Genomic DNA, 27,473 nt, shown 5'->3' with positions numbered 1-27,473 from the left:
TGGCAAATTCAGATATTCCTGGAAGCATGAGGACCAACAAGTCAGAAGTGGGAAAATCCTCCGAGGTGAGCAGAGTCAATGGTAATCTCAGCAGGTTGTGAAGAGAGTGGATTAATGCCAGTGAGCTATTAGGTAGAATAAATTCACAGGGCAATTACCACTGCTTGGGGCTTAGAGGAGATAATTCACAATGTGGGCCAATTTCCTTTTCTAAGCGTGAACTTCAAATAAACTTGGAACAACAAAGCAACCTCAAGGATAGTGATCTAGGTAGGTGAGCTCTGGTAAAGAGAAGGCACAAGGTTACAACAATGAGACTGCAGAAAGCCTGAGAGTTTCAGCTTTCTAGATCAGTGTTTTCCCTTGGTAACAGACTCCCCTGCCTCCTTCTCTGCACCCACCCCTCTCCAATCAGCAGACACAAAGCAGCCGGTATATTGTATTAATCATATTTATTACAGTTTCCAGACTCCCATATGACAAATGCCTAAAGCAGAAGAACACTGAAAGCTGACGTTACTAGCAGCAACCCACCTAAAGCCTTCCTGGAAGGAAGGCTTTAGGTGAATTTAACAATGAGGAGTAATTTCAAGACAAGAATAAAAGTCATGTTTTTTCTTTTAGCAGCTGGTATATGAACAGTGAAACTATAAATACATAGAGTCATCCAGGTTTAGCCTTGTCTAAAAAACATTAATAAGTCACGGTGCAGAGGAGTATCCCCAGGGCTGCCAAACAGAAGGCTAATGCCTTTAGATGTCAGTATGAAATAAGCAAATCACTTTTCAAGACATCACTTACTATCTGCTTTGCTGTCAGGACAACAGAAAAAGAACTGGACATCTGCCCTAGAACTTAGCTGACACATAATTCAGCCCGACAAACATTGTTTCAATACACCCCTAAAATTTTTTAAAACACTTCCCCCACCCTGACAGCTCTAAAAACATAACATCAGACATAACATCAGACATTTGCTTGGAAGGACTAAAAATCAAAATCAATTGCAGTGTATTGGGAATAGCTTTTACGGCTTTCCTGAGGGACAGTTCCTACCTCTTCAGAGAATGTTTTTAAAGAAGCACTAACTATGGTAGCTTATCAAACTACTCTTTATTCTAAATAAATAAGACCAACTGAAGGTCTCAGGTGTACTTCTTCCACGCCCCCCTCCTAGACCTCCAAACCATCCAAAGCCATTTCTTGACAGAGAGCTTTCATTTTTATTAGAGGAGTGCAAGAGAACTTACAAACATTTGAAAAATACTCGAAACACTGACAGTAAAGGAGGTCCAACCCTTCCTCAGAGCCCAGAAAACTGTGACAGGAACCCCAGAGGCTTATCTTAAATCCATCAACTCAATTTGCCAGAAAGTCATGACAGACCACTCACCTTTGCCACACAGGCCTAGATGGGATTTTCCTTCTTTACAATCACTAAGAAAAGCCTTCTGGGAGTTATTGCCCAGAAGAACACAGGCTGATGAACAGAAGCTACTGAAAAGGGGTCAACTGCATTCTATATCTGGCACAGGAAAAGGAAAATTAAAACATCTGGAAACCATTACATTTATACCATGATACTCTTAGGTGAATCTTTACCTTCCCTCAGCAACCACTGCATTCATAAAAAATACACAAAGGCTTAGAAAGCTTTGGGGCAGCACCAGTGACAGCTAGCTGTCTTTGAATAATTTTAATTTTTTCCTAAAGGCAAAATTAAGAGAAATTTAAAGAAGTAATTTACAGAACAGATTCTATTTCATGGTTTTGCCCATGTCAGCTGCTATGGAAACAGTACAAACAGAAATACAAACATCCACTCTACATCAAGTTAGGTTTCCATTTTTTCTCAAGGGATAGAAGCAGTACACCTAGGTTTCTGTAAGGCTTCTGAGGATGAAGGGCAGCTCATAGCTCATGGCCTGACAATCTCTAAAAGTACTCCTGGACTATTTCCACCATGAGGATAGGTAAAGCCCTTCTTCATTCGCTAACGACTCTAGCAAGGATTCCTATGCACCTAGACTTTAATGCTAATGGTTTCTAGGCTTTCTGACTTGACATGCGCCATGCACGGAGAGCAAGGAACCAACTAGTCCAAGGCCACCTGCCTTAGACACTGATAACTCCAGCTAACCATCGCACAAACGGCCCACCTGTCATAAATGGTCTCTGAGAGGAAGCAGAAATACTTCCCAAATACTAGCACAAACAACCTAAAGTACAGTCTCTCCTAGTGGTGAAGCAGTAGAACCATCTCTGCGTACAAAAAATGGCTCATGAAATCGCTCTGGGGGTGAAGCCACACCTTCCATTTCTTGATCCCTTGTTATTTCCTAACAAAGCTGGATACTCCTGAGAAGACCTCAACAAGTGTACAGGTCTGCCCTGTGAACTGCCCTGAAAACACACTGCCATGTCTAGAGATTACTTTGAAGAATCAAAGTTGAATGTTCAAAATTAAGTACTAGTGTCTCAAGCCCAAATCCCTAGAGAATACCAGAAGCCAGTTTTGCTGTACTTTGGCTGCTTAGGACCCCCTCGACAAGTTGATGGGGGGCCTCCAGAAATCTACCATTCTGGCTGTTACTTTCCCCTTTTCTTGCCTTCTTCTGAGGAAGACTTCAGCTATTTCCATAGCAACTTATTTAAATGTCCTAGATGATCACATTTTTGAGCAGCATATACATTTTTAGGACATGTTTTTCATTCCTTTTGAACAATTTCTCCAATAATAAAGAAAAAGCAATAATTAAAAAAATTTACTTCTCTAAAAATATGGTTATCATGCTTTGTACACAACAGCACATCTACTAGATAACACTCATTCCAGAATCACTGTCCAAACCAAACAAATAAATGGGGGTATATGGGCACATAAGACAGATGACACACAGTTTCAAAATAATTTTCAGATCCAGAATTGGTAAGTTGGGCAGAAAAGCAGTAAATCAATCCTTATATGGATACGTGAAAACTAAATGCAAACTAGAAAACGAGCATGTGTTTAAAATAAATCAGGTTAGATTTAATCAGGCACTACAATGAATGGAAATTGATTATACTCCTTTTGATTCCAAATTTCCACTTTATTGGGAAAATCTAGTAATCATTACAGCTTCTAGCTGAGGGACAAGAGGACAGACAGAGGGCGACTGCCAAACAGGGAGGACTGGTAAAGAGGTAGAGGCAGGGGTGCCTGATGATTAAACAAGACAACTACTAATTGGGGAGCTGAGACTTCAGACATACTGTTTAGAAGAGATTTAGACTGGCAGATTCCAAAGATAATTGTTCACGAGCGTTTGTAACCTAGAACTTCTCTAAATGTTTAGCGGCTCTAAAGAGTATATTTAAAATGCATCTGGCTCTAAAGAGTATATTTAAAATGCATTTTGAAACAAAATCAAATAAACAAAACAAAACAACTTCCAAAGATGCCCCTTTGGGGATGCGCTGTTTTTAGGTACGCATCCGTCCTTCGGTGCTGTCATATAAACCCCTCAGAAAGTGCAGTGGAATTCCCTCTCATGGTGACCAGAAGAGGGTGGGGGCTGGGATGCAGGGGGCAGCAAGGAAATGCCCCTCTTCCTTCACTGAAGACACTCTCTGAGCACTTCCATTGTCCCTTAGGAGGAAGGAACGCAACATGGAAAACAGTTCCTGAAGGTATCACTGCTTTTTGATGATAACAAGATCGTAACTGTGACACCTACGGAGATTACTCTCTACTATATAGCACCTACCTTGCTCATGAAACACTGAACTTTTACCAAGCTATGAAACAGGGTGAGTAGAAATCACTCATGGCACTTACACGTGTTAAAAGACTTTAAAATGCCTTCCCCAAATTCTTTTACTCAGTGCCCCTGTGAGGTAGGTGTCTGGTGGGAAAAAACTGAGGCACAGAGGGGTTAGTCTGCTCTCCTCTCACTGCATGATGAGCCAGAGTCCCAGCTCCTTGAACTTGATTCACCAGCTTCTCAGAAGGCTTATTTAAGTAACACGACAAATACAGCAGACGAAGTTTTTCTTTTCAAACGTTTTAACTAGTTAGCTATTTAACATTCTCACTTTGAACCTAAGTTATCTGAACTAAAACCAAATAATGTATAAACTAACAAAACAAAAGGTCAACAATGCCTAACAGTCTGTGTCAAGATATAGCTTATTTTGCACTGGTGATTGGAAAAGCATATGGTTCAAGTAGAAGTAGTAGCAGGTGGTCTAGTGTTCGTTACTCAAGCCGGGCTGAGTAAAGTGTCTCTTACAGACACCACCGCTGTACTTTGTGAGAACCTCTTTGGCCTGACACAAGGGAATAAAACTCCACCCCTGTTTCATGGAAACCATCCTAAAAGATACTCTAGACAGGGGCCAGCCCTGCCTGGAAAGAGTACTCTCAACCACATGATGAGTGTGTATTATTGAGTCCACGCAGAACTCTTTGAAGCCAGACATGAAGGTCACAGTCTCCTGACATAAAGCTCACAGGACAGGTCACACTATATACAGAGGGGCAATACACAGGGTACATGCACTAGCACCATGCCACAGAAGTGAAAGAGAAGGACAAGAGCATCTTATAGTCCCATCTGGTACACAATCTGCAGAAGCTATCTCTGGCAAGAGGAAGACCAACCACGAGGTCCCATATTTCTTTCCATAAAGTGGAGAGGGATAAAAACTCAGCATTCATTGCTAGATGCTTTGAGCATACCACCTACCCAAATTTCACTCTTACATAAATTGGTGGGCTTCTTATATCTTATAGGTATTAAAAGATAACAAATTACATTTCTTGATCAAGAGAGAATGGTGTAGAGCAAAATTCAAAGGTCAGTTACAAGATGTGGGTTCAGGGCTCAGGGTGATTTATACTGCTACTCTTAGAAACAAATTTATGAGTACTCAGGGCACTAGCTTTTAGAAATGAGATCATTTTTTTGAGGTGTTTTTTTCCTTCACCGTGCTATAGCGTCTGTGGAGTGAATTCAATTCATACCATGCTCCCTAATTCAAATCTAGTATTTGGTTTGAGTGTCTGAAGTAGACCACGATACCAAATAAGATGCATGTACCTCTGTACAGCTTTTGCCTTGATATTAATGCAAACACCCACCCACCCTCTCAAGGCCTGTTTCCCCTTCAGGGACCTCATCTCCCAGAGGGCCCGAGCCTGGCTCTATGCTCTGCACATGCCAGACCAGAGGGAATCATTCCAACACATAGCTTCACTGGGATACTAGGATATAGCATAGCAGCGATTCATGCATTTTATTTCTAAAAACCAAAGCTCAAGTGAGGCCGAGCTGGTCACTGTGCAAGATGAACCAGCAGGACATTCTCGCCTCGAATGAAAATCTGATTTATGTGTCGAGTGAATACCTGCTGGTAATCCACTTTGGGCTTTCGCTTTTTCTTACGGGGCTGGCCCCTGGAAAGGGTGGTGGCCCTGGAAAAGGTACCTCCCGCACTCGACCCTTCTGTCTGTGTAGTCCTCCCTGACAGCTCTGACCTGGACTCCTCCCTTGCCGATGCCTGCAGGGAAGAAGGGACGGAGCGGGAACGCTTGCGTGAACCCCGGTCAGTGTCTCCTCGTCCCCACACTGAAGCCACCTTCCAGGTGGATGTCTGGGAGTATCTGGACAGAGTGGAGTCTTCAACTGCAGACTTGGAATCTGTTTCCTTCTTGGAGGAATCCTGCAGTTTTAGTCGATCAAAGAGCTATAAGGAAAGCAATGACAAGTATTAGCCTTCCCTTTAGTTTACAACATCCCTCTTTCAATATGTAGAAGAAAGACTAGATTCCTTTATCATGCTCTGTGGACTGCTTGCTTTGCAATTTTTAAAAAGTTAGTAACGAATTTTCTATTTCTAGCCATAACTCAGATAAATCAATAAATATGTCAAGAGAAAAGGCACCTGCTTTTTCTATGGTATAAAACTGAAAGACGGGCTTCCCTGGTGGCGCAGTGGTTGAGAGTCCGCCTGCCGATGCAGGGGACACAGGCTCGTGCCCCGGTCCAGGAGGATCCCACATGCCGCAGAGTGGCTGGGCCCGTGAGCCATGGCCGCTAAGCCTGCGCGTCCGGAGCCCGTGCTCCACAACGGGAGAGGCCACAACAGTGAGAGGCCCGCGTACCACAAAAAAAAAACAAAAAAAACCCCAAACCTGAAAGACTTTTAAACCTTATAAGAGGTAACGTGTTGTTCAAACAATATGCAAGTAAGAAGCACAGACTCATTTTTGATTTGCTGGATGCATGGGAAGAGACTAATGAAGACCGTGGTCCAGGCATACCTGGTTGATAGCAATAGGGTTTTTCCACTTGGAAACCCTGGTCCCTGGGCTCAGTGATCTTAATTCCTAAGCTTGAAAGCATGTTGGGTACTCAGAAAGTCAGGGGAAACTGCCTACCCTGGTGAGAGTCAATGAAGAATCCCGTTCATATGCTTTGCCTAGAACAGGTTTTCGGTAGGTCTCATCCACATCAGTAAGTGCCTAGAGAAAAACAGACCAAAAGGGGGAAAATAAGGTAGCATTCAAATATTATTTTTATAGCTTTCAGGAAAAAATTTAAAAGGCAGAATAACATCTAATTATAGCAGAACTAACCTTAACAGGTGACTCAGCTCTTGGGCAGAAACAAATGGTAATACATGGCACCCTCTGAATAGGAATTCCAAGTGGCTACGACCATGTAAGATGAGTTTCCCCTATGGTAAGGTGCCTTTACCAACGCAGGGTAGAGGTTCATAAATTTCAGGGAGCATGAATATCTAGGAAGTTTATTAAAATATAAATCTAAGGCTATCCTCCTAGAGATTCTTCATCCTGGGATGAAGCCCAGGAACTTTCTATTTTAACCAAAAACCCCATGATTCTGATGCAGGACAGCCTCAGACCACATGTTAAGAAACACTACTCTACTGCTGCTTTTCCCTTTTCAGTCTGTATGTCTTATGACAGTAATTAATAGAGATTAACCAGGGTAACACATAGAATTGCTGGTGAATTCTTGTTGTGGAGAGATCAACCTCACAGGACAGCTGTTAGGATCAAATCAGATCAGGTATGAGAAATTACTTTGAAAAGTGTGAATCACCCTACAAATATAAGCTGACAGTATTATGATTACCACCACTGTTATCAAATATATTCTTTTAAATCTTTTCCTTCAAAGGTAAAATTATAATAAAATATTTTCCCTACACTTTAGAGATGAGAAAACTGAGGCTCAGAGAAATTACTTGGCCTAGAGTCACACACACAAATGGTGAAGCTAGGATTCAAATCCAGGTTTTCTGATTCCATACAGCTTAAAACATGGTCTCCGAAGCCAGAAAGGATAAAGTCATGGTCCTTTCACTTACTAACAGTGTGATCTGGGACCAATCTTCCAAAATCGCTAGCCTCAATTTCTTCATTTGTGAAATAAAACAGTGATAGACTACTACAACTCATTCATTGAGATATTATATATAAAGCCCTTAGTATAGTATCTGGCACATAGCAAGTGCTTAATAAGTATCAGCAACTATTATTATTATCAATGTTATTTTAACTGCTTCATATTATAGTTGTGCTATAATATATCCCTTCTCTCCTACAAATGTTTAGTAAATAGACAGTAAGCCTCTAGAAGACTGAGGGCACGTGGTACACTCCTTCACAAGGAAACACTATGCAAAGTGTCTGGCTTATTAATACGTCTGCTTCCCCTCAATCCACATCTGTCTTTCCAAAAGCTGTAGAGTAAAAGTTCCTTTCTAAAATTTCTGTACCTAGCACTGTGCCCAGCCAAAGTGGGAAGTCAGCAAATATTTTTAAATTAATGAAAAATAGTTGGTAGGAAATCAACATAAAACTACTAAAAGATGAAATAAGTAATTATTCCTTAGGGCTAGACTTCTCAACCCTGGCACTAATAACATTTTGGACCAGATAATTCTTTGTTGTTGGGCGGGGGGGGCGGTGTTTTGTGTACTGTTGGATGTGCAGCAGCAGCAGCCCTGGCCTCTACCCACTAGATGCCAGTAGTACCCCATCCCACAGTCATGACAACCAAAACAAATGACATTGCCAAATGTCCCTGGGAAGGAGGAATGGGCAAAATCACCCCAGGTGAAAGCCTCTGCCTTTGGGAAAAGCAATAAAAAGAACTTTTTTGTTGTTGCTCAAGAGAGTGCAAAGATTCTAGCTCCTCTGGGAAGTTATTCTGGAGGTTTTGCTGAATAAGGTCCTTGAGATATATGAAAAATTTAATCCCTAGAAGGTTCTCCAGCCCCTTGAGAAAGGTTTAATTACCATATTCCAGAACTTGTCAAATGCAACAAGGAAGCCTGTACAGACGCCCCGAAGTCCCTTGAAAGTGCGGATGTGAACATTCACCTTCACCCCCTCCCGGATACAACGATGGAGTTCACCCAGAGGGCTGCCTTCGTGCACTGAAACAAGAAAAACAGTCAGCACAGCATGAACACCTGCTCTCATTCCCAGAATTAACAACCAACACCACCCAACCATCTCCAGCAACACAAGGCAACACGGTGTAGTGTCAACCACACCACAGGAGGAGGAAGGCCCAGTGCGCGAAATGGCTAGCGTAGGCAACGCACAATGAATCGAAACAAGATTCCCTGGAACGTGGATAAACGAGTTGTATGGCTACCATCCAAATGTTTCACTACTTCTCTACCCTATTTCTATGATGTCACTGATTCTAAGAGGCACCATCATTTCAAAACTTTTTTGGACAAAAAAGAAATACTACATTAAATATGCACGTCAGCAGCTAGATTCTTCTCAGTTCTATGCCCTGTTAAGACAACCTCTTTCAGGATAAATCTCATGAACCACATATCCAGCTTGAGCCTTCCAAAGAACAAAAACCCTCATCATAGGTTTAAAGGAAATGAAGCATGTAACTCATTTGCCCTGAAACACATGCAGTCGTCTAAGAAAGAATGGCCTTTTGGCCTCCCCAGTCTGAGCTACTTCATGCATGAGCTCTCTGGGGCCACTAGTGTTTCAGTGTATATCATCTTTACACTAGGAGGAAGAGGCCTGGTTGTATTCCAAGCCTTGCTGGTGTAACGGCACCTGTTGAGCATCTGACTCTTACGACATTGCTGATAAGCATCATATAAAAAGAGCAGTATGACAACTCATGGGAGGAATGCTGGGATTATAAACTGCAGCTTTTACTATGATGGACCCTTTTTTTCAGAGCTTGAGAGCAAGGCTGAATTTTATTTTTATTACTTCATGTTAACTTAGCCTTCAAAATATGCTGGCTAGGGCTTCCCTGGTGGCGCAGTGGTTGAGAGTCCGCCTGCCGATGCAGGGCACACGGGTTCGTGCCCCGGTCCGGGAAGATCCCACATGCCGCTGAGCGGCTGGGCCCGTGAGCCATGGACGCTGAGCCTGCGCGTCCGGAGCCTGTGCTCCGCAATGGGAGAGGCCACAACAGTGAGAGGCCCGCGTACCACAAAAAAAAAAAAAAAAAAATGCTGGCTATACTACATAAAACCTCCCTAAAGAAAACTGCACGAGCACACGCGTGCACACACACACTCTCTTTCTCTCACAGTCACATTCACACTCACACATACACAGTCTCATTCTTCCCCCCAAGTTTGCAAGGCACAATTCTTTGGAAGTTATTGTCATTGATAGTAAACAAACAAAAAATCTCTGTTTCGTTTCTAGTGGCATAAAAGAGAACAAAAGTCTTGCACTTCAACTTGGATAACTAAGGTGGTTACTCTTAACCTCCTTACCCCTCACTCATGGATTGGCTTATAAGTGATGGCGGTGATAAATTAACACAAGAAGATATGCTTGCATTAAGTGACTTAGCACCCTCAGATTGAGGGTTCAGCAAGAAGGCACAGCTGGAGGAAGAGTGACAGAAACAGTGGCCTTGGAAAGGAACATGAGAACCTTGGTCTGATCTTCATCACCTATCCCTCCTCTAGCCATCTTTTAAAATTCTTTGAACCTCTGACATATAAGGATGTATGTACATATATCTGGATATGTGTTATAGACAGTGTCAAATCAAGCATTGTAAACAACTTTTAGGTCATTATAACTAGTTGTGTGAACTTGGCGAACAACTTTTTCTCTATAAGCCCAAATTTCCTCATTCATTAAATGAGGTTAGACTAGTTAACTTCTAGAGTCATGTAAGGAATAAGCCTTTATAATTCAATTTCTTAGAAACTGATCACAATGCCTGGATTACTCCGTTTACCTATACACATTCACTCTCCTTTCTCACCATACACGTGTATGTTCCACAAAGGGTGGAAAGACCACTCTTTTTCTAACTTGAAAGGAAATAGGGGCACCACTTCTCCCCATGTACCCCCAAATCAGAGAGAAAGGACAGGCATGTATCTTAACAACCATCTCTTATTCTAATTAAATGGCAAACTCAAGTTTTCCACCCTCACATCTGTACTTTTCTTTTGTTTTTATTTTTTCTTCCAAAGATTTAATAAGGTGTAATTCCAGGGAGTATTTCTCTCCTTATGTGATCAAAAATACAACACTAGCACCACCTATCAGAGCAAAACGCCAAGACGAAAATGAACTTCACATTCTGAATCAGAAGGCACAGTCTGAATCTATTTGCAGCAGTGTTTGTAACAAACTCCAAATGGATATGAGCCAGGCTTCTAGATACATAGATAGATAGATACACACATACACACACACACACATATACACACATACACATATGCCTTATCTTTGAAAAAGTTATTCTTCCAAATCCCGCTCTCCATTGCCATTACTCTTGGGCCACACCTTTCCAAATCCAGGTCATTTTTAACCCCACTCTTATTTTTCCCTGCTTGTAGCCAATACTAAGTCCAAACAATAGATTCTCAATAACTAAGACCTGCCCTTTCTTTTCTCTTTCCGCAACCAACAATACAGTCCAGAGCCTCATCAGATGATTGGTTCACTTCAAGAGTCTCCTAGCTCCCCTCCTTCACATCAGCAACAGCATCATCATCACTGTCATCAACATTATCACTAATTACTGAGCCCTCAGTATGGGCCAGGCCCTATGGTAAGTTTAACTTTATACACATTATTTAATCCTCACAACTCAAACAGGTTTAAATAATTTGCTCAAAGTTACTTACCTAGCAAACAGCTGAGCCAACAGTCAATACTGGTAGGTTATATGCATTCTGACCTGGGGCTTTTAATTAGGACAGTCTAAAACTAATAACAACCACAACAACAATCTACAACAATAAAAACAGTGACATTTAATACTCACTGAGAATTTCCCTACATGCTAGGCAACATTACAATTGTAAACCTTTAAATGTGTTAACTAATTTAAATTTCACAACTAGATTCTATTATTGTCCTCACTTCACTTATGAGGAAACTGAGGCCCCAAAGAGTTTAAGTAACTTGCTTAAAGTAAAACAGCTGGAAAGTGGAGGAGCAAGTATTCAAACCTAGGCAGTCAAGCCCCTGAGCCTGTGCTCTACTCTACCTCCCCAAACACATTTTACTACTAGAAACTCAGCAATTAGAAACATTTGCCCTACAAAGCCTTTTGCTTAAGAATATACACCACGGTTCCCACTCTCTCTCATAACAAAGTCAAAGAAAAACTGTTTGACTGGTCTTCAAAACATTCTGGCTACCAATCCCTTTCTGGACCCAAATTCAGTTCTCATTGATCTGGACACAAACCACATATGCAGCACCCACTACCCACCAAAAAAAAAAGCAAGCAAGGAAACATTAGAATGTACTCTTCTTCTCCTGAGACTAGCATAATGGTTAAGCATATAGCCCCTGGACTGGGACAACCCAGGATGAGCAGCAAACTGACTAGTTTCGTGATGCTGGGCAAGAAGTTGAACTCCATGAGTGTCAGTTTCCTCATCTATAAAAGTGTATCCAAGGGTAAAATGAGATGCAATGCATATAAAGGGCTTAACACTGTGTATAGCACATACCGGCTCAATAATAGTAGCCATAATTAACAACAATAAAGTTACCACCTGACTTACAAAGGGACATGAGGAAACTTTTTGGTGCGGATTTGCTCTGTATCTTGATTGTGGTGGTGATTTCATGACCATACACTTGTCAAAACTCACTTTAAAAGAGTGAATTTTGCTATGTGTAAATTATACCTCAATAGTCTGATTTTTAAATAATTGCTGTTATCTTCAACCATGCCCTTCCTTAACTTCAAGACCTAAAGCTGACCTCATACATGAACTATTTCTTGAAAAAATCTAATCCTCACCGATGCTTCTGTACTTTTTTTGCTTTCTGAAGGTCATCAACTCTTTGTGTTTTTTTTTGTTTGTTTGTTTGTTTTGCGGTACGCGGGCCTCTCACTGCTGTGGCCTCTCCCGTTGCGGAGCACAGGCTCCGGACGCGCAGGCTCAGCGGCCATGGCTCACAGGCCCAGCCGCTCCGCGGCATGTGGGATCCTCCCGGACCAGGGCACGAACCCGTGTCCTCTGCATCGGCAGGCGGACTCTCAACCACTGCACCACCAGGGAAGCCCCCCCCCTTTTTTTTTTTCAACTCTTTGTGCTATCTACTCATCTTTACCATGTACACCCAAGTATTTCCAGTGGTGGGATTAAAATTTTCAGTGCCGAGGGTACATTCTGAGACTTTTGATTCCAGGCATATATTTATCATGGGAAGTCAATAAAGTTGGCTTTCACACACTTTCATACCAATAATATAGCAAAGTGCTCCAAAGGTAAAGGCAAAACCACCCACCACATAGAAATATTTCTTTTCTCTTGAAAATCTTGGAAGCAAAGCAATGATTGGCAAAATGGAAATAAATGTTACAATCTGAGACTTGGAGTGCATTTTAAAGATCTGATAGTGGCAAAAAGTATGGGCAAAATAAGTTTCCCCAAACTTCTCTTAATTTAGGAACATGCATAATCTATCTTTGTGCCATTGCTGGGCAAGCACACTGGAGTAAACCCTAGCTTAGGCAGGGATGCTCCGGCATAGTAAATCAGCCCACAAAGGCACCCCTAACAGCACTCAGCTTTTCAGGATGTTTCTCTCTTAACAAACACATTTCTAGAAATGAAACAAAATATTCCTTTGCTTAGCACAACCCTCCATTCTAAAGGCAGTGATTTAATAATGCCAAGGTTTAGCTATCAGGATACAGATGCTCTGAATGGCTAAGTAGGTCATTGTGTTCATGGGGCAGATGTCAGAACTGCTTGCCAGATGACAAAGATATAACCCTGGGCTGTTTTTATTCCATCTATACAAGACCTAACACACATTAGCAACTTCTGCTGTTTACAGCTTTACTCTAAGGATCTATTAGGAGGCTGCAAGAAATTCCCTTGTGCCATTTACGCCTTCAGAACATAAAATAACCTGTGCATATGGTAGTATGAGCCTGACAGACACAGTCCTGCACTCAGCCTGGCAGAGTGGCTGTAAAATAGTGTCTGTGCTTTACTGGCATTTTGTGCCTGCTGCATTCCAGGACTTATGATTTGCTAATGTGAACATATGTATACCAACACCCTGCACCCTTCTCCTGCTTACAGCACTGAGAACGAGCTGTCACTTAATGTGAAGGGGTTGTGGGATTATGTCCCCTGTGCTACCTGAACAGATTTCCTCACACTGCATCCCAACATCCCCAAATCTCAATGACCAAGCACTCTCCCTCCCCTAATATTGGCTGTGCCCTCCCTCCCCCCACTGTGCGTGGTCCCAAGACCTCAACGCCTCTGCAAACCCTCCCTGTGATGTCCCGTTTCCAGGCCCACCACCTCTCCAGACCCCCCAGCACTCCTGCAGATCCTTTCTGCAGGCTCCTCATCACCTAGGTAGGCAGTTCCATGGACCCCATCACCTTCACGCACGTTATCCAAGTAGACGCTCCCCATGGCTATTTATGACCTCTACAGCCTTACCACTCTTCCCCAGCAGCTCACGCAGACCCTTTTTCACTCCTCAAGCTGACCCTCCCCACGGTCGCTGATTATCTCTTCAACCTTCACTAAGACCCTCCTACGATACACGTAGACCCGCGCCAAGCCGCTATCACCCCGCAAACGTTTCCAGGGCCGCCGCCTTCTCGACAGCCGGCCCGGCCCCAGCCCCGCCCGCCGGACTCACAGGGCATTCTCGTGAGCACGTTGCGCGGCGCCTTCCTGCTCCGACCCGGACCCCGCCGTCGCGCCCCGGCGGCGCCGTCCCCTTCCTCCTTGGCCACCATGAGGCGGCGGAGGCGCTGGATGCGCTCGGGGTCCGGGGCGGGGATGTCCAGGCGGCGGCGAGTCCTGCCCAAGGACCCGGCGGCGGCGGTGGCGGGGCCCCCAGAGCCCGCGGCCGCGCCCCGCGCCCGTCCGCGCCCGCCGCCCCGGCACCCGGTCCTGAGGAAGCTCTCGTACTCGGCCAGGTTGTTGAAGCAGGGCGCGTTGGGGTAGGGGATGGGAGGCAGGCGAGGCGCGTACAGGGCCAGCAGTGGGTCGAAGCTGTCAGAGCTGACATCCAGCCGCGGGCTGGGCGGGCGCGCAGGGCTGCCGGCGCGAGCCGACCTCGCCCCCCTCTCCCGCTCCTCCATGTTTGAAAGGCCCGCAAGCCGAGGCCGATGGGAAGGAGAGGGGGCCGCCAGAGGGCGGCACTGCGCAGCCGCGACGCGGGTCTCACTGCGCCGGCCTGGCCGCCGGGGGGCAGCATCTGCCCGCGCTCTGCGTCCCCGGGGGTGTGGCGAGCCGCTGCGACCCGCCCGGTCCTCGCAGCGCATCAGCGTTCGGGGAAGAGGTTAATTTGCTCTAACGCAGTGTTTCCCCCATCTATATCATTATCACTTTGGGTGTTTCCTAGTGGTGCGGATTCCCTGGGGGTGGAGCCCGGGCCCGGCATCTTAACAAGCTCCCCAGGTGTTTCTCTGCTCTCTGGAACTGCGCTCTACTCCTAGCTTGCGCTGGCGGGAAGCAGTGGGAAAGAGGGCAGGGAATGCCCTAGTTTGCTCTCATGCTGAGTACCACTGGGGTTTAGCCTAGGTGGGCTCCAACTATTTAGCTTCTCTGGCTCTTTATAGTCTCATCTGAGATATAGAAATGGTTGCCTACCTCACAGAATTGTCCAAAGAATGAAGAGACACTGCATATAGAGCGAATAAATGCTCTGTGAATGTTAACTAATATTGGTTGTGTACAATGAAACTGAACGATGATGGGTGGACCCTGGTACTGCATTTCCTACACCCTCTGCAAAAAGAAATTTATGCATACACCAGAAAGACGCTAGTATTAAGGCAAATTCACTATCACTGATCTTGTAAGCATTGCTAAGCACCTGGAGGAAATGAGGATGCCGCAACGCAATTGGAGGACAAGATAATGGAAGATTTTCAAAACCTAGTTGTACTTTGGAGCCTCTGTTCAGCGGAACATTTTTTGTTTTTTGATATTAAAATAAGTCTACTCTACACCAAAGGCCCAGATATTGTCCCCTCATCCAGCAGAGCCAAGATGTTTCCAGTCACCTACAGGCCACACAAATCACTTTCCTAACTGCCACCACTCTCCCAAACTGCTATCAACTGGTATTAATTCTATACTAGTTGCTTTTGTGTATATTTTAGTTTCCTTAAGACCTGGAAAGGAAGCCCGAGAGAATACTATTCTCTTAGAGAGCAGGATGAAAATACACAGCTGTGAAGTATACTCTAGAATACATGATGCAAAATTAAAAAGATAACATAAAAAGCTACGAACAATGCTTCTGATAGCACTGCATAACTCAATAGGTAAACCCGGGTCATTCCTTTGCTCAAAACCCCTGCCCCAACACAAACCTCAAACCTGCAAACTGCTGGCAATTCCACGAGCAAGTGCACATCCCCGTCTTATAACAAAATCAAGTGATAGCCTTTGTGGTATCACATAGCACCCACAGGAACCCCAAAACTTCCGTGGGTAGTTGTCTTGAAAATTTGTACTAATACCTACTTATATTTGTTTTGATATAAAATGCTATAATTTACTTACAATTAAGTTAAATTTGCCAGTCAAGAGCTATATTCTTATCTCCTTACTTGGCCTATCACAGTGTACTAGCCTAGGTATATCATATTTGGGCCTTGTTACACAAAGTGTGGTACATTGACCATTATCCACCAAAAGCCTTTGAACCCCAAAATCTTCATGGGGAAAGCTTAGAACTGGCATTTTAAATGAGTATTTCAAGGAAATTTGTTGCATCCAGAAGTCTGTTAACCACCACTGTGAGGAAGGGATGTGAGCCTGGCTTATGTAAAGACACACACACATGAAAGTTGGACTCATATACTGCATTTGTATGAAAAAAACAAATGAAAAATTAGGCCAAGGGAGTTGAAACCTTTATTTTTTTCTCTCAAAGACATTTTATCAATTACCAAACATGAGCCATGTCTCCTATTCCCATGAAGTGAACAGGAAGGGAAAAAAAGGCATTGACAGATGGGGTGTCAATTGGTGAGGGATGAGACCAGCCTTTGCCCTTTCAAAAATACATTTTCTTCTTGGCTGTAAATTCTACAATGCAAGACCAGGCACTGGGATGTGGGCTGTCTCTTAATTCTTTATAGAGCCAAATTAATCTTCTTCCTCTGAAACATGAAATGAGGACAGGAGATGTGAGTTCTCTACCACCTGTCCCCACTGCCTCCCCCCTTGAGAGGCCAACGGCTTGGCAACCTGCAGTTCCTGCTGCTCCTCACCCAACTCCACTGGCCAGTCGGCACGGAGAACTATTAGGACTCCTCTGCCACCTGCTACCTGTGACCCCAAGATGCGGGCTGGTCCCTCTGTTCTCCAACTCAAATGTCATTGTTCTGATTATACAGAGGCTACCTGAGAATCTTTTTCAGGAAGTCCACAGGAAGGTGACTTTCAAAACTGAAGTGTCTAGAAGACAGAGAGTAAATGTTTCTTCCTCCTCATTCATTCATTCTCGCGTTTTCTTTCTCCCACATAAACAGGTAATTCTCTTTCTTCTTAGAAAGAGGTTAAGTGGCCTTGTAATCACTGCCCCTGGCAAGATGATCATGATGATCAAGCTGCCAACTCCACAAAACCAATCTAGGGAATGTTTACACATGGACATCCAAACTACAACTCATTTGTTCAGCTCGAGTTGCCAATCTGGAGATTGGCACAAAGCCCTAAGTTTGCCCTGGAATTCCTGAATTCAGCGGCATCGGGCAGGCATCAACCGATATTAACTCCAGGTCTGCCAAAGATGAATGCAAGTAGATAGGTGGGAAAGGTGACCAAGGTCACTGGATTCTGTGCTTAAGAACAAGTGGGCTAGAGTAAAGTTTGGGCTCATCTGCTATCATAGGTGAAAAGAGCTTGACAAGTTTTTGTAAGACTTACGCCACAATCTAAAAATGATTCATTCTGCAGGCATAAAATAGTTCTTGCTTTATAAAAATAGTACAATTTTTTAAAAACTGCACTTCTACCAAAGGAACCATGTTTCAACACTGAAAAATAGGTGTTCCACTTAAAGCGGAACAAGATACACCACCCACATCCATCCTTTCTTTCTCTGTTCCCCTCCCAACTAGAGTCATGTCACTCCCAGGACACTGTTCTGCATGGCACAGATGCTAGGGCCACCTAAGGCCAGGAGACTTGGGGGACCCTGCATGGTCAAGCACACCAGTACTGAAAAGCAAAGGGTCAGCTGTCTTCATCTAGGATTTCTGGATGTTCCTTCCAGAAAGCATCCCCAATGATATCGCAGTGTAAGGGCACCGCCTTAGTCCTGGTCCGGGTCACCACCATCTTTTTTCCTTCCATTTCTGCTGGCAACCTAACTTCTTTTGTCGTGACTTCATCCACCTATAGGTAAAGTTAAAATATTGACACATTAACTAGAGAGTGGGTTTGGGAGAGAAGAGGGAGAAGTGGGGGAAGTTTACTTTTTTACTTTATATCCTTCTGACAAATACATATTTTCAGGCATATATATATATATATGAACATATATATATATACATATATATCAGAGATATATGTATATCTCTCACCATACATGAATTTCTTTACAACTAAAATACTTTTTTAAAAAGTTATGTTGCAAAAAAAAAAAAAAAAGTTATGTTGCTATATTTTGAAAGGAGGCCTTAGGAACAAAGAAGGGATGCTATGTTCCTTGTTAGCAATAACCATAAAATTAAAGACATTTCTGCTCTCCCACCTGCATTAAGAAGGATCCGAGTCTGTGCCAAATGTTTAAAAAATACTAATAAAAGAGCTGAAGCTGCCAGTGGGGTACCTAATACCCCTTAATACTTGAAAACATTCATTTCAGAAAAAAATACTTTAGACAGAAGGAAATAAATTTAGAGACTTATGCCCAGGAGCTGGAACAGAGCAAAAATATTGGGAGAATTAAGGATATAGGTGAATGCACAGACAGAATATTAAGTTAAGTATGACTGTCTAGGGAAGCCCTCAAACATTCTATAAGGGACAGAACCCTCACATATAACATCAGTTTCTCATATTATAGTTCTCATGGGATGGATGGACCATTTAATGTAATTATCCAGTGTGGGAGAAATTATTTTTTTAAATGTTCTCTGAATGCAAAAATTCTCATATCTGCACTACACCTGTTTAAAGGGGTTTGATTAGATTTGGGGAGAGCTCATGACATGGAAAAATAAGTGCAATAATTCTAAAATTCTGTGATTCTACTTACAGAACGGGGGAGTCCAGATCACAACGTTCACTGACAAACTGACAAAACGAGCATCCATAATAATAATCTATAGCATCTCGTTTTGGAAAGGGTCTAATTTGTGCTAGTGACTGGAGTCACATCAGAATACAGGCAGCAGGCAAGACAAAGACTGGGATGGGCACAGGCTTTCCTTCTGACCTCCGTTTTTCCTCAGACATAACAGCATTACCTTCTGCCATATCAACACAGTTCCCTTCCTATACATCAGTGGCTCATTATTGTAGTTGATGTTGAATTCGGAAAATAAAATCTCATTCTTGTCTGCTGTAAGAGTTCCCTGAAGAAATAAAAACAGATATAAAAAGCTTTGTAGGTCTCTTCTCTCCCCTAACCCCACCTATCCATTCCACTCTCTATCTAAACTTCCACAACAAATCCAGAAGTGGAAGCATTTCATCAAACATCATATAGGTGTTAATGAATTTTTATTTTAAAAGCAGTTCAAATCTTATTTAAATATCAAAATTCATAAAATTCTCTTTTGTAGCAAATAACTGGCTTTACAAGTCACTACTGCGATGGGGTGAGAGGAACTAATAGTAAGAGTACCGATTCTGTACTAGACAGCTTTTGTATTATTTGACCCTCATAACCATCTCCATTTTAGAGATGAGAGCTCTGAAGCTTAGAAAGATTATATAAATTTTCCGAGGCCAAAAATGCTCTTATTCGTATAAGAATCAAAATCTGATCTCAGCACTTCCAAACTCTGGCTAGATCTACCAGTCTTCCTATTATTGCTACATATACAACTTTATCATTATTGTTAATAATGACAACCATTTACTCTGTCATTATAACGTCCCAGGCATTGTATTAGGAGCTAATACAACACATCATCTCATTTCACGGTTAGTTTTCCTACAAGTAGCATGGTCATCTAATAATACAAGCCAGTATTTATTAAGTACTTACAGTGCGCTCTGTACTAGACTTTATGTGTTTTACATGCATCATGCCATTTAATTCTCACCAGAAACCTATGAGGTAGGAACTACTATTTTCTACATTTTACCTATTAAAAACTAAGGCAGAGATGGTAAAATTAAACAAAAGCCTCTGAGTACAATTATTTGACCCCCAGAGCCTAAACTCTTAATGATATACAGGAGTCCTAACCCCAAGAAACTCCAGGTCCCCAGCAGGGATTGACAATCATGAAGCAGCCAGGTGGGGCTGACAAAAAAAGAAGAGCATGTGCCCTTTATAGGGGGCAGCCTATACACAGCTCCAGCTAAGCATTACCATGTGGTAGTGTAGAGCCATTAATTCCATTTTCCAGCTGAGGACACTGAGGCTCAGGGAGTAGTAACAACTTATCCACAGTCACAAAGCAAGCAAGCAGCAGACCTGCTACTAGTATGATCTTAGTATCTTTTCAAAACAAAACTGTAAAAATTTAAGAGATTAAAAAGAAGGCCAAATGTCATGAGAGAGCATAAACTGTCCCCCCTTAAGCATTAATGCAGTAAGATCTTTATACCTGTAATCTCTCTTGGGCTTGTATTGGTGTTAATCCAGACTGCTGTACAAGTGCCCAGAAAACTGTATTATAAAGATTATTTATGTGACCTGTTAAGAAAACATAGTGACACTGTGTATGCACATAGAATCTTTATTCAATATTCACCCTTCAAAGAGTACTGGAACCCCACCTCTCTCCTCCTTAAAGTAAAGAGACCGCAGAGACATATAATTACTTGTGCAAAGCCATACACAGGGAACACAGGGGGCAGTGGTCAAGCAGAAAACACTCATTTCCTAACAGTTTTATCCTGTCATTTCAGTTGTGCTTTACACAAATCTGTTAACTTGTGCATTAAGCTAAGGAATACTTTCCAAGTTATTTGATTTGTATTATTCCCACCTCTCTTCCAGTTCTGGCAAAATCAAGACACACCAAATGAATAAAAGTCTCACAAACATTTCACCATAGTCATGTAAGGAAGGGTCACAACTTGAATACCCACTGAAGCCAGCACAAACATAGGTGTGTAAAGCAGAGTTCCCGGGGGAACAACCGGGAATGGTAGAGGCTGAGGCACGCTGGCTCCTATGTGCATGAATGTGTGCCTCCGTGTGTGTTTATGTGTGTGTGTGTGTCTGTGCGTATAAAGGCAGGAGTCACTACGCAGGTTCTGACCAATACTAAGTGGGAATATAGACCTACTATTGCCAGACCTGATTTTTCAAAAAAAAAAAAAGTTAGAAATAAGTAGTATTTACATAAAACCTTCCAATTTTTCAAGTATTTTCAACTAATTTAAAAAACTTGAAATACTGCATTCCAAACAAAATATATGGGCCAAAAACGTATCAGATCATCATCTCTAATATAAGGAATCAGTAGTTTAACTACATCTGTTTATTTGGTTTCACTTACAATCTGCTTGCCGCCAGCTGAGATAGTCCTTTAAAGTCTGGTTGCTAGGATACACCACGACTCTTCCATCAAAGCCTGGGGGATACAGAAGGGGCTGGTCCTCAAAGTAATCCCGCCAGTAAAACACATAGCTGGAGGCGAACTGGGAGACCACGTGAGTCATAAACTTACTTGCAAAAGGCACAGTGGGTGGAGCAAGAAAAGAGAAAATACATGATATTAATTCAACCCCATGACAGGGTCTGTGGGTGTAACAGAGAGATAACACAAACTGTCCAGCAAGCTAAGAGATAAGATGCGATGGGTCAAGAAAAAGTATTTTAGTATTTCAGTTATATATTTTAAATGCAGCCTGTCTCTCCTTCTAGTCCTATAAGTAATTTACTAATGTCAAATGTTCTTCCATAGCATGTGACGTGAATTTATGGTTCAAGAGGTTTTTTTTCAAGTCTTGGAAGGAGGGGAACCATTGTTTTAAAAACATCCCAATTCATTACATGATCTGTTTCCTGTGAGAGTTTCAAAATACTGCCAAATCAAATATCAGATTTGTCTAATTTGTACTGAGATCCTCCTTAACTAAAATTTTAGTTTCTGTTTCTAGTCTTAATGTTCAATGCCAGATCAGTCTAGAAGCTAAGGTGATGGCGAATAGAGAGAAAAAATTAAAGAGGTATACAGAATGCTCAGGTATCAGATGGAAGTACAACAGTCTAACCTGTTATATACATACATTCTGCAGTTGCAAATACTACAGTCTGTAAGTTTGTGATTAAGATAAGCAGAAGCCAAATGCTGGTAGGAAATATTCTGAAGGAGCTAGGCCACAAAATTACCTGGCTCTTCTTTTAAACCAATTGCTTTTCCGCTTGAACACAAAGCTGTACTCATCACTCTGTCCATATGCAATCACAATATCCTCCAGTTCTTCCATTACGGTTTGGGCACATTTAGTCATTAGATGGAGAGCACGGCTGTCATTAGGTTTTGTAAAGTTGTGCTTCTCAGCAAAACTTCGTAAGGGAAAAAGAAGAGGGAAAAGGATATGGGTGGAAGAGAGCTTGTCATTAATACCACAGATCAAAGAGACTATTCAAAGAGGAACATACTGTAATAGTGCCGTGAGTCCAGACATTCCAGTAGCCACAACCTGATCCATTTCGTTAAGAACTCTAGTTTTTCTTGCTCTAACCAACTGAGAAAAAGGAACATAAATACTAAGCCTCCATTCCCTTTTCAGGGAAATGGGGATAAAGTTACTTCCTAGGATTCTCCTGAAGATGAGAGGGAGATAACAAATATAACTATGCCTGGCTCCTTGGAAGTGCTCAATAAATGTTAACTACAATAATCATTACTAAAGTAACACTTTTTAAGATTTAAATTCCCATCTTCCTGCTACACTTCTTTCTTTTTTTCTTTTTCCCTCCTGAATCCAGTCCATGTGTCCTGCTACTTATTATGAAACAACATACTCCACAGTGTTGCCCACAGCAAGGCCAAAACGGGCCCCTAAACAGTCAGCCCTCAAAGATACCTACCAAAATAGCTTGTCAATTTGTTGAAGAGCTGAAATAATGGGCCCGAGAGTGACTTTCTCGACCACAGTCTTGCTAATGGACACCCCAAACCAGCTCCTCACTAGGAGAGCACCGCGTCCCCACCTAGCTCGCGCTCAAGCCGGTTGTAGCCAGCCCGCAGGGTGATGCTCAGTGCCGCGCGCTCACTGGCTGCCGAGTTACCCCGGTAACCATGAGCTAGGGGCTGCGACAAATGTGTCGCATTCTCTGGAAGCACTGGCGAAGCACGCAGCCCTGAGCCCAGCTCGCTCACCGATGGAAATTCCTGCCGTCCAGCCGCACCACCACCCAGCAGTGGGCAAGACATGTGTCGTCAGCCTCGAAGTCCCGCACGTACTCGAACTTGCTCTTTGCCATTGCCGCTCCCAATTTCAAGCACCGTCTCAAAGTGACGGAAATGGCAGCCAAGCAAACGCGAACTTTCACGGGGCCAGCAGCCCACATTTCCCCAACGGAAATGAAAGCACCAGAGAGCTCCGCCCCGGAAGTTGCTGTGCCTTCTCAGGGTCGCTCTAGCCGTAGTGGAGGGCCGCTTCTCTCTCGCCTCTCCTTGTAGTTCTTAATGGACTTCCGGGCCTGGGAGGAGGGTTCCGTTCTTCTCCTAGCACTACTCATGGTTGCTCGCCTGTCTCCTTCCGTCCTGCAACAAATCATTCTCACGAAATTTTAAAAAATTCATTTCTGGCCAAGTTTGAAGGTTTGTGATTTTTTTCTTTCCAAATAGCGTTTGTTAATTTGTTGTAGAAAATGTGGGATATATCGAAAAATATAATTAAGAAAATTAACACTTCATGTCTCCCCTCTCCCCGTCAAAGCACTGTGGATGGTTCCTTACGGTCTCTTTTTGTATATGTATGTTTACACAGGAATATACAAAATTGGAATCAGACACCTGCACAATTTTTATATTTTTTCCACTCACCTGGAGTATTTGCCAACGTCATTAAATATTTCAGAGTGACTTAAAATAAATAAATTAATTAAAAGAACTAATTCTAACATACGTAGTACTAAATTAAGTCCTTCAACTTTTTCACAAAAACTCAGTGCTTGAGATCTTGTTGCTGGTAGATACTAGTAACAGTAAAACCCTCATATTTGTACGATGCTGTATGATTTATAAAGCTCTTTTGAATTCATTACCTTCATATATATATATCCCTCAAGAAAATATCATTCAAACAATATAAAAGTATATATGGTGAAAAGTAAATCTCTCACTGACTCCTAACTCCCTACTTTAAGCAATCACTGTTACCAGTTTCTTGCATATCCATTCAGGGAGAGATATAGAAATAGAGACAAAGATGAACATAGAGATAGAGATGTGTTTTGTTTTGGGGCAAATTATGCTCAGAGACTGAGACTGTCTTTGCTAATATTTTATTTACCATAGGTTCACTGTGGGAATTATAATTTCACAAACCAATAGCATACTGGATATGTCTCTTAATAAGCCAATAAAGAAATAACATACTCCAGATGATAGATTGCTTACACTATTGTTCCAGGCAAGGGGAGATAAGAGAAAGTCCAAATTCAGTTGAGGTGTATCTTTCCTATGCGGTTGGTTCTCAGGAGACTTGGCTTAGCCAACCACAAGTTGATGTCTAGCTGCCAGCTAAACGAAAGTGGAAAGTCCCCTGTTGCTAGGGTATGTTGTTAGGGAATGAAGCCTGGTGTTGAGGTGTAATAGGATCTTTGCTGGGTCCCTGCACAGCTTTCACCAGTGCTGGTAAAAGAGTCACTTTTACCAGAAGAAGCTTATGCTCCAAGGGTCTTCAGAGAGCTGTTAGGTCAGCAAAGAGTCACCTTGCCCAGGTCAAAACTCTCGGATAGTCCTCACAAACTCCTCACGACAGTTGCTTCTTAGTCTGTTTTTATTGATAAGCCCCCAGTGGGGCCCCTCAGCAGTTGAGCTGCTGGGTGCTTATCGATGACAACAGATGAGATAATGACATCCTGACACAACTTACTTTATTCTTATAGCAAAACAACTTTATTTCTTTACTTTTTTTTTTTAAAGAAAGATTCTTAAATTTATTTATTTATTTATTTATGGCTGCGTTGGGTCTTTGTTGCTGCGCGTGGGCTTTCTTTAGTTGCGGCGAGCCAGGGCTACTCTGTTGCGGTGCACAGGCTTCCCACTGCAGTGGCTTCTCTTGTTGCGGAGCACGGGCTCTAGGCACGCGGGCTCAGTAATTGTGGCTCATCTCTAGAGTGTAGGCTCAGTAGTTGTGGCGCACAGGCTTAGCTGCTCCACAGCATGTGGGATCTTCCTGGACCAGGGCTCAAACCTGTGTCCCCTGCATTGGCAGGCGGATTCTAAACCACTGCGCCACCAGGGAAGCCCGAAACAACTTTATTTCTAAAAACAACTTTTTTTTGCCTTTGCTGTAAACAAGTGGATTAAAACAACTTCACTTTAGTGGTGAACAAGTGGAACTGAAATCATATCAAACCCCTTGGAGCTTTCTGGAGCAGCCTAGCCCAGTAGATGAGAAGGAGCAGTGATGTGGAGTAGCTGAGGAAAGGATGGGGATACCTCACTGCAGTCCCCCTCAGCTTTGGGGGCCTAGAAAAGATCATTATCAGTCCCATAAGAAGGATCTCAGAGGTTGATGGGGGGCAGGAGCTGGGAGTTTCCTCTGGGGCCACTGGGCAAGTAAAGTCACCCCTCCTGGAGAGGATATGGAGACAGACAGAGCTAGAAGGGCCAAAGGGAGCTATGGCTGCTTCTCTTCAAGGGATCCTTGGAGGATCAGGCTGGTGCTAAAAACATGGCCCCAGGCACCATGCCAACCCAGGAAGAGAGGACTTCCCACCACCCAGCCAATTATGTAGAAGGCCACTGCCTTGTCTACACCCTAGTTCAGCCCTCAATCTGAATTAAGCCTTGAAAAGAGGGGAGTGATGCAGAGAATCTCAGAACCAGAATGTGCCTCCCACCTCCTTCCAGGTTGTTGGAGTGGGAGCAGAGTGAAAGAGCAGACCCTGGACCTCCCACTCCAAGCCCTTTCAAGTAAGAGGCCTGGCCTGCACTGGGGCTTTGAGGGAGGGGACACTTTTCACAAAAAGACAAATACTGTATGATTCTGGAAACTTGATGAGGTGCTTAGAGAAGTCAAATTCATACAGACAGAAAGTAGAATGATGGTTGCTAGGGGATGGGGGCAGTGGGGGAAGGGGAGTTGTTGATGAGTATAGAATTTCTATTTTGTAAGATGAAAAGACGCCTGGGGAATGGGTGCAGAATAATGTGAATATACTTACACCCCTGAACTGTACTTAAAAATGGTTAAAATGGTAAATTTTTTGTTCTGTGTATTTTACCAAAATTAAAAGTTAAAAAAAATTCTGCACATAGATATTTATGACCTAACTGCATGCTGACCTCTATTTTTCAAAAATTCTATTACTTAGAAGATAATTTACTCACTAAGACTGACAGAAAGAAAAGTTGCCTTTGGTATGGAAGTCATGTTTCAGTTTGTCTTCCCCGATGCTGACTCATTTTATTTATACTAAGAACTGCATTATGTAAATGAAATTTAGGGTGGAGGTGGGTAAGAAGGAGTAATTTGTCTGTAAAGTCTCCTTTCCTGCTCTGAACCACTGTAATCAAATTTGTGGCTGGGAGTAATGCATATGCTTCCAGGAACAAACTGCCTAGTTCTGTCACAGTTTTGAGGCAGAGAGAAGCATTAGAACATACTAGGACATACACAGGTATAAAATTTAGAACTATTATTCTAGAGTAAATTAATGATTACACATCTTATAATTTCCATAATACATTTATTTTGAATTTTTGAGACGTAGCTTGCATAGGTCAGAGTGAATGGATTTTATTTCTGAATAGTCATTGATTGTGTGTCCTTAAAGGGATATGCTTAGTCAACTACCCATTCTTCCTCTACTTAGCAGCAGTTCCGTAAGTCATGAGGACGTGGTTACTGGAGGGCTTGGAAAAAAATATTAGGAGAGGGACGTCCCTGGTGGTCCAGTGGTTAAGAATCTGCCTTCCAATGCAGGGGACGCGGGTTCGATCCCTGGTTAGGGAACTAAGATACCACATGCCACGGGCAGGGTAACTAAGCCCATGTACTGCAACTATTGAGTGCACGTGCAACTAAGATCCAATGCAGCCAAATAAATAAATAAGCAAATATTTTTTTAAAAATTAGGAGAACAGAAAGGGGAAATTAGATGTATGTTTCCTAGTCCATTTGACCTTGTTCCACTTAATCTCATGAATTTACTCATTCATTGAACAAATGTTTCTTAATTTCCTACTATATACCATGCACAACAGGATGCAACAGCAAACAATACAACCATGGTGCCTGCACAATGGAGTTCATGGCCAATGATGGAGACAGACATTAAACAAGAGTTTCACAAGTAACCATTAAACTAGAATTGTGTTAAGTGTTGTGAAACAGGTTGGAGGCCCTGCCCTGATTGGGGGACTGGGGATGAACCATGAAGTTTCCCCTGAGGAAGTAATACTTAAATTGAGATCTGAATGATGAGGTCAAAAGATAGCTTGCTCTGCATGTTCCTAGAGTAGTTGAATTTTAATGTTTTTTTTTAACATCTTTATTGGAGTATAACTGTTTTACAATGGTGTGTTAGTTTCTGCTTTACAACAAAGTGAATCAGTTATACATATACATATGTTCCCATATCTCTTCCCTCTTGCATC

At 42.6% G+C, this 27,473-nt stretch overlaps 2 protein-coding genes across 5 annotated transcripts; both read right to left on the bottom strand.

Moving 5' to 3' along the window:
* Positions 1–585: 585 nt before the first annotated feature.
* LSM11 (LSM11, U7 small nuclear RNA associated) lies at positions 586–14,621 on the bottom strand. The gene is made up of 4 exons (XM_007122186.3): positions 14,174–14,621; positions 8,315–8,454; positions 6,425–6,508; positions 586–5,730 (listed from the first exon to the last, which is right to left on the bottom strand). Exons 1-4 carry the CDS (start codon positions 14,619–14,621, stop codon positions 5,320–5,322), a joined length of 1,083 nt encoding a protein of 360 aa, XP_007122248.2. The 3' UTR covers positions 586–5,319.
* Positions 14,622–16,393: 1,772 nt separating this feature from the next.
* On the bottom strand, positions 16,394–23,359 carry THG1L (tRNA-histidine guanylyltransferase 1 like). Of its 4 annotated transcripts, none has more exons than XM_007122185.3 (6): positions 23,019–23,359; positions 22,022–22,198; positions 21,186–21,355; positions 20,286–20,374; positions 18,972–19,079; positions 16,394–17,895 (listed from the first exon to the last, which is right to left on the bottom strand). In XM_007122185.3, exons 1-6 carry the CDS (start codon positions 23,207–23,209, stop codon positions 17,734–17,736), a joined length of 897 nt encoding a protein of 298 aa, XP_007122247.2. In that variant the 5' UTR covers positions 23,210–23,359; the 3' UTR covers positions 16,394–17,733. The 4 variants fall into 4 exon arrangements, with proteins under 4 accessions (XP_007122247.2, XP_054942848.1, XP_023972990.1 ...); XM_055086873.1 differs by having other exon boundaries at positions 23,103–23,359; XM_024117222.2 differs by having other exon boundaries at positions 21,186–21,260; positions 23,019–23,107.
* Between the last annotated feature and the right edge of the window lie 4,114 nt (positions 23,360–27,473).

The sequence above is a fragment of the Physeter macrocephalus genome, chromosome 8 (genome assembly GCF_002837175.3).
Source record: "Physeter macrocephalus isolate SW-GA chromosome 8, ASM283717v5, whole genome shotgun sequence".
Taxonomy (NCBI): Eukaryota; Metazoa; Chordata; class Mammalia; order Artiodactyla; family Physeteridae; genus Physeter; species Physeter macrocephalus.
Note: the sequence above shows the minus strand (reverse complement) of the source record. Positions and strands in the feature narration are given on the sequence as shown.

Coding starts and splice junctions, on each gene's coding strand:
- LSM11 (XM_007122186.3), bottom strand. CDS start 14,621: ATGGAGGAGCGGGAGAGGGGGGCGAGGTCGGCTCGCGCCGGCAGCCCT. Junction 8,455..14,173: donor CGTGCTCACGAGAATGCCCT/GTGAGTCCGGCG, acceptor TTCTTGTTTCAG/TGCACGAAGGCAGCCCTCTG. Junction 6,509..8,314: donor TTGACAAGTTCTGGAATATG/GTAATTAAACCT, acceptor GTTTTTCTCTAG/GCACTTACTGATGTGGATGA.
- THG1L (XM_007122185.3), bottom strand. CDS start 23,209: ATGTGGGCTGCTGGCCCCGTGAAAGTTCGCGTTTGCTTGGCTGCCATT. Junction 22,199..23,018: donor GACGGCAGGAATTTCCATCG/GTGAGCGAGCTG, acceptor TCCCTTACGAAG/TTTTGCTGAGAAGCACAACT. Junction 20,375..21,185: donor CAGCTGGCGGCAAGCAGATT/GTAAGTGAAACC, acceptor TTTTCTTAACAG/GTCACATAAATAATCTTTAT.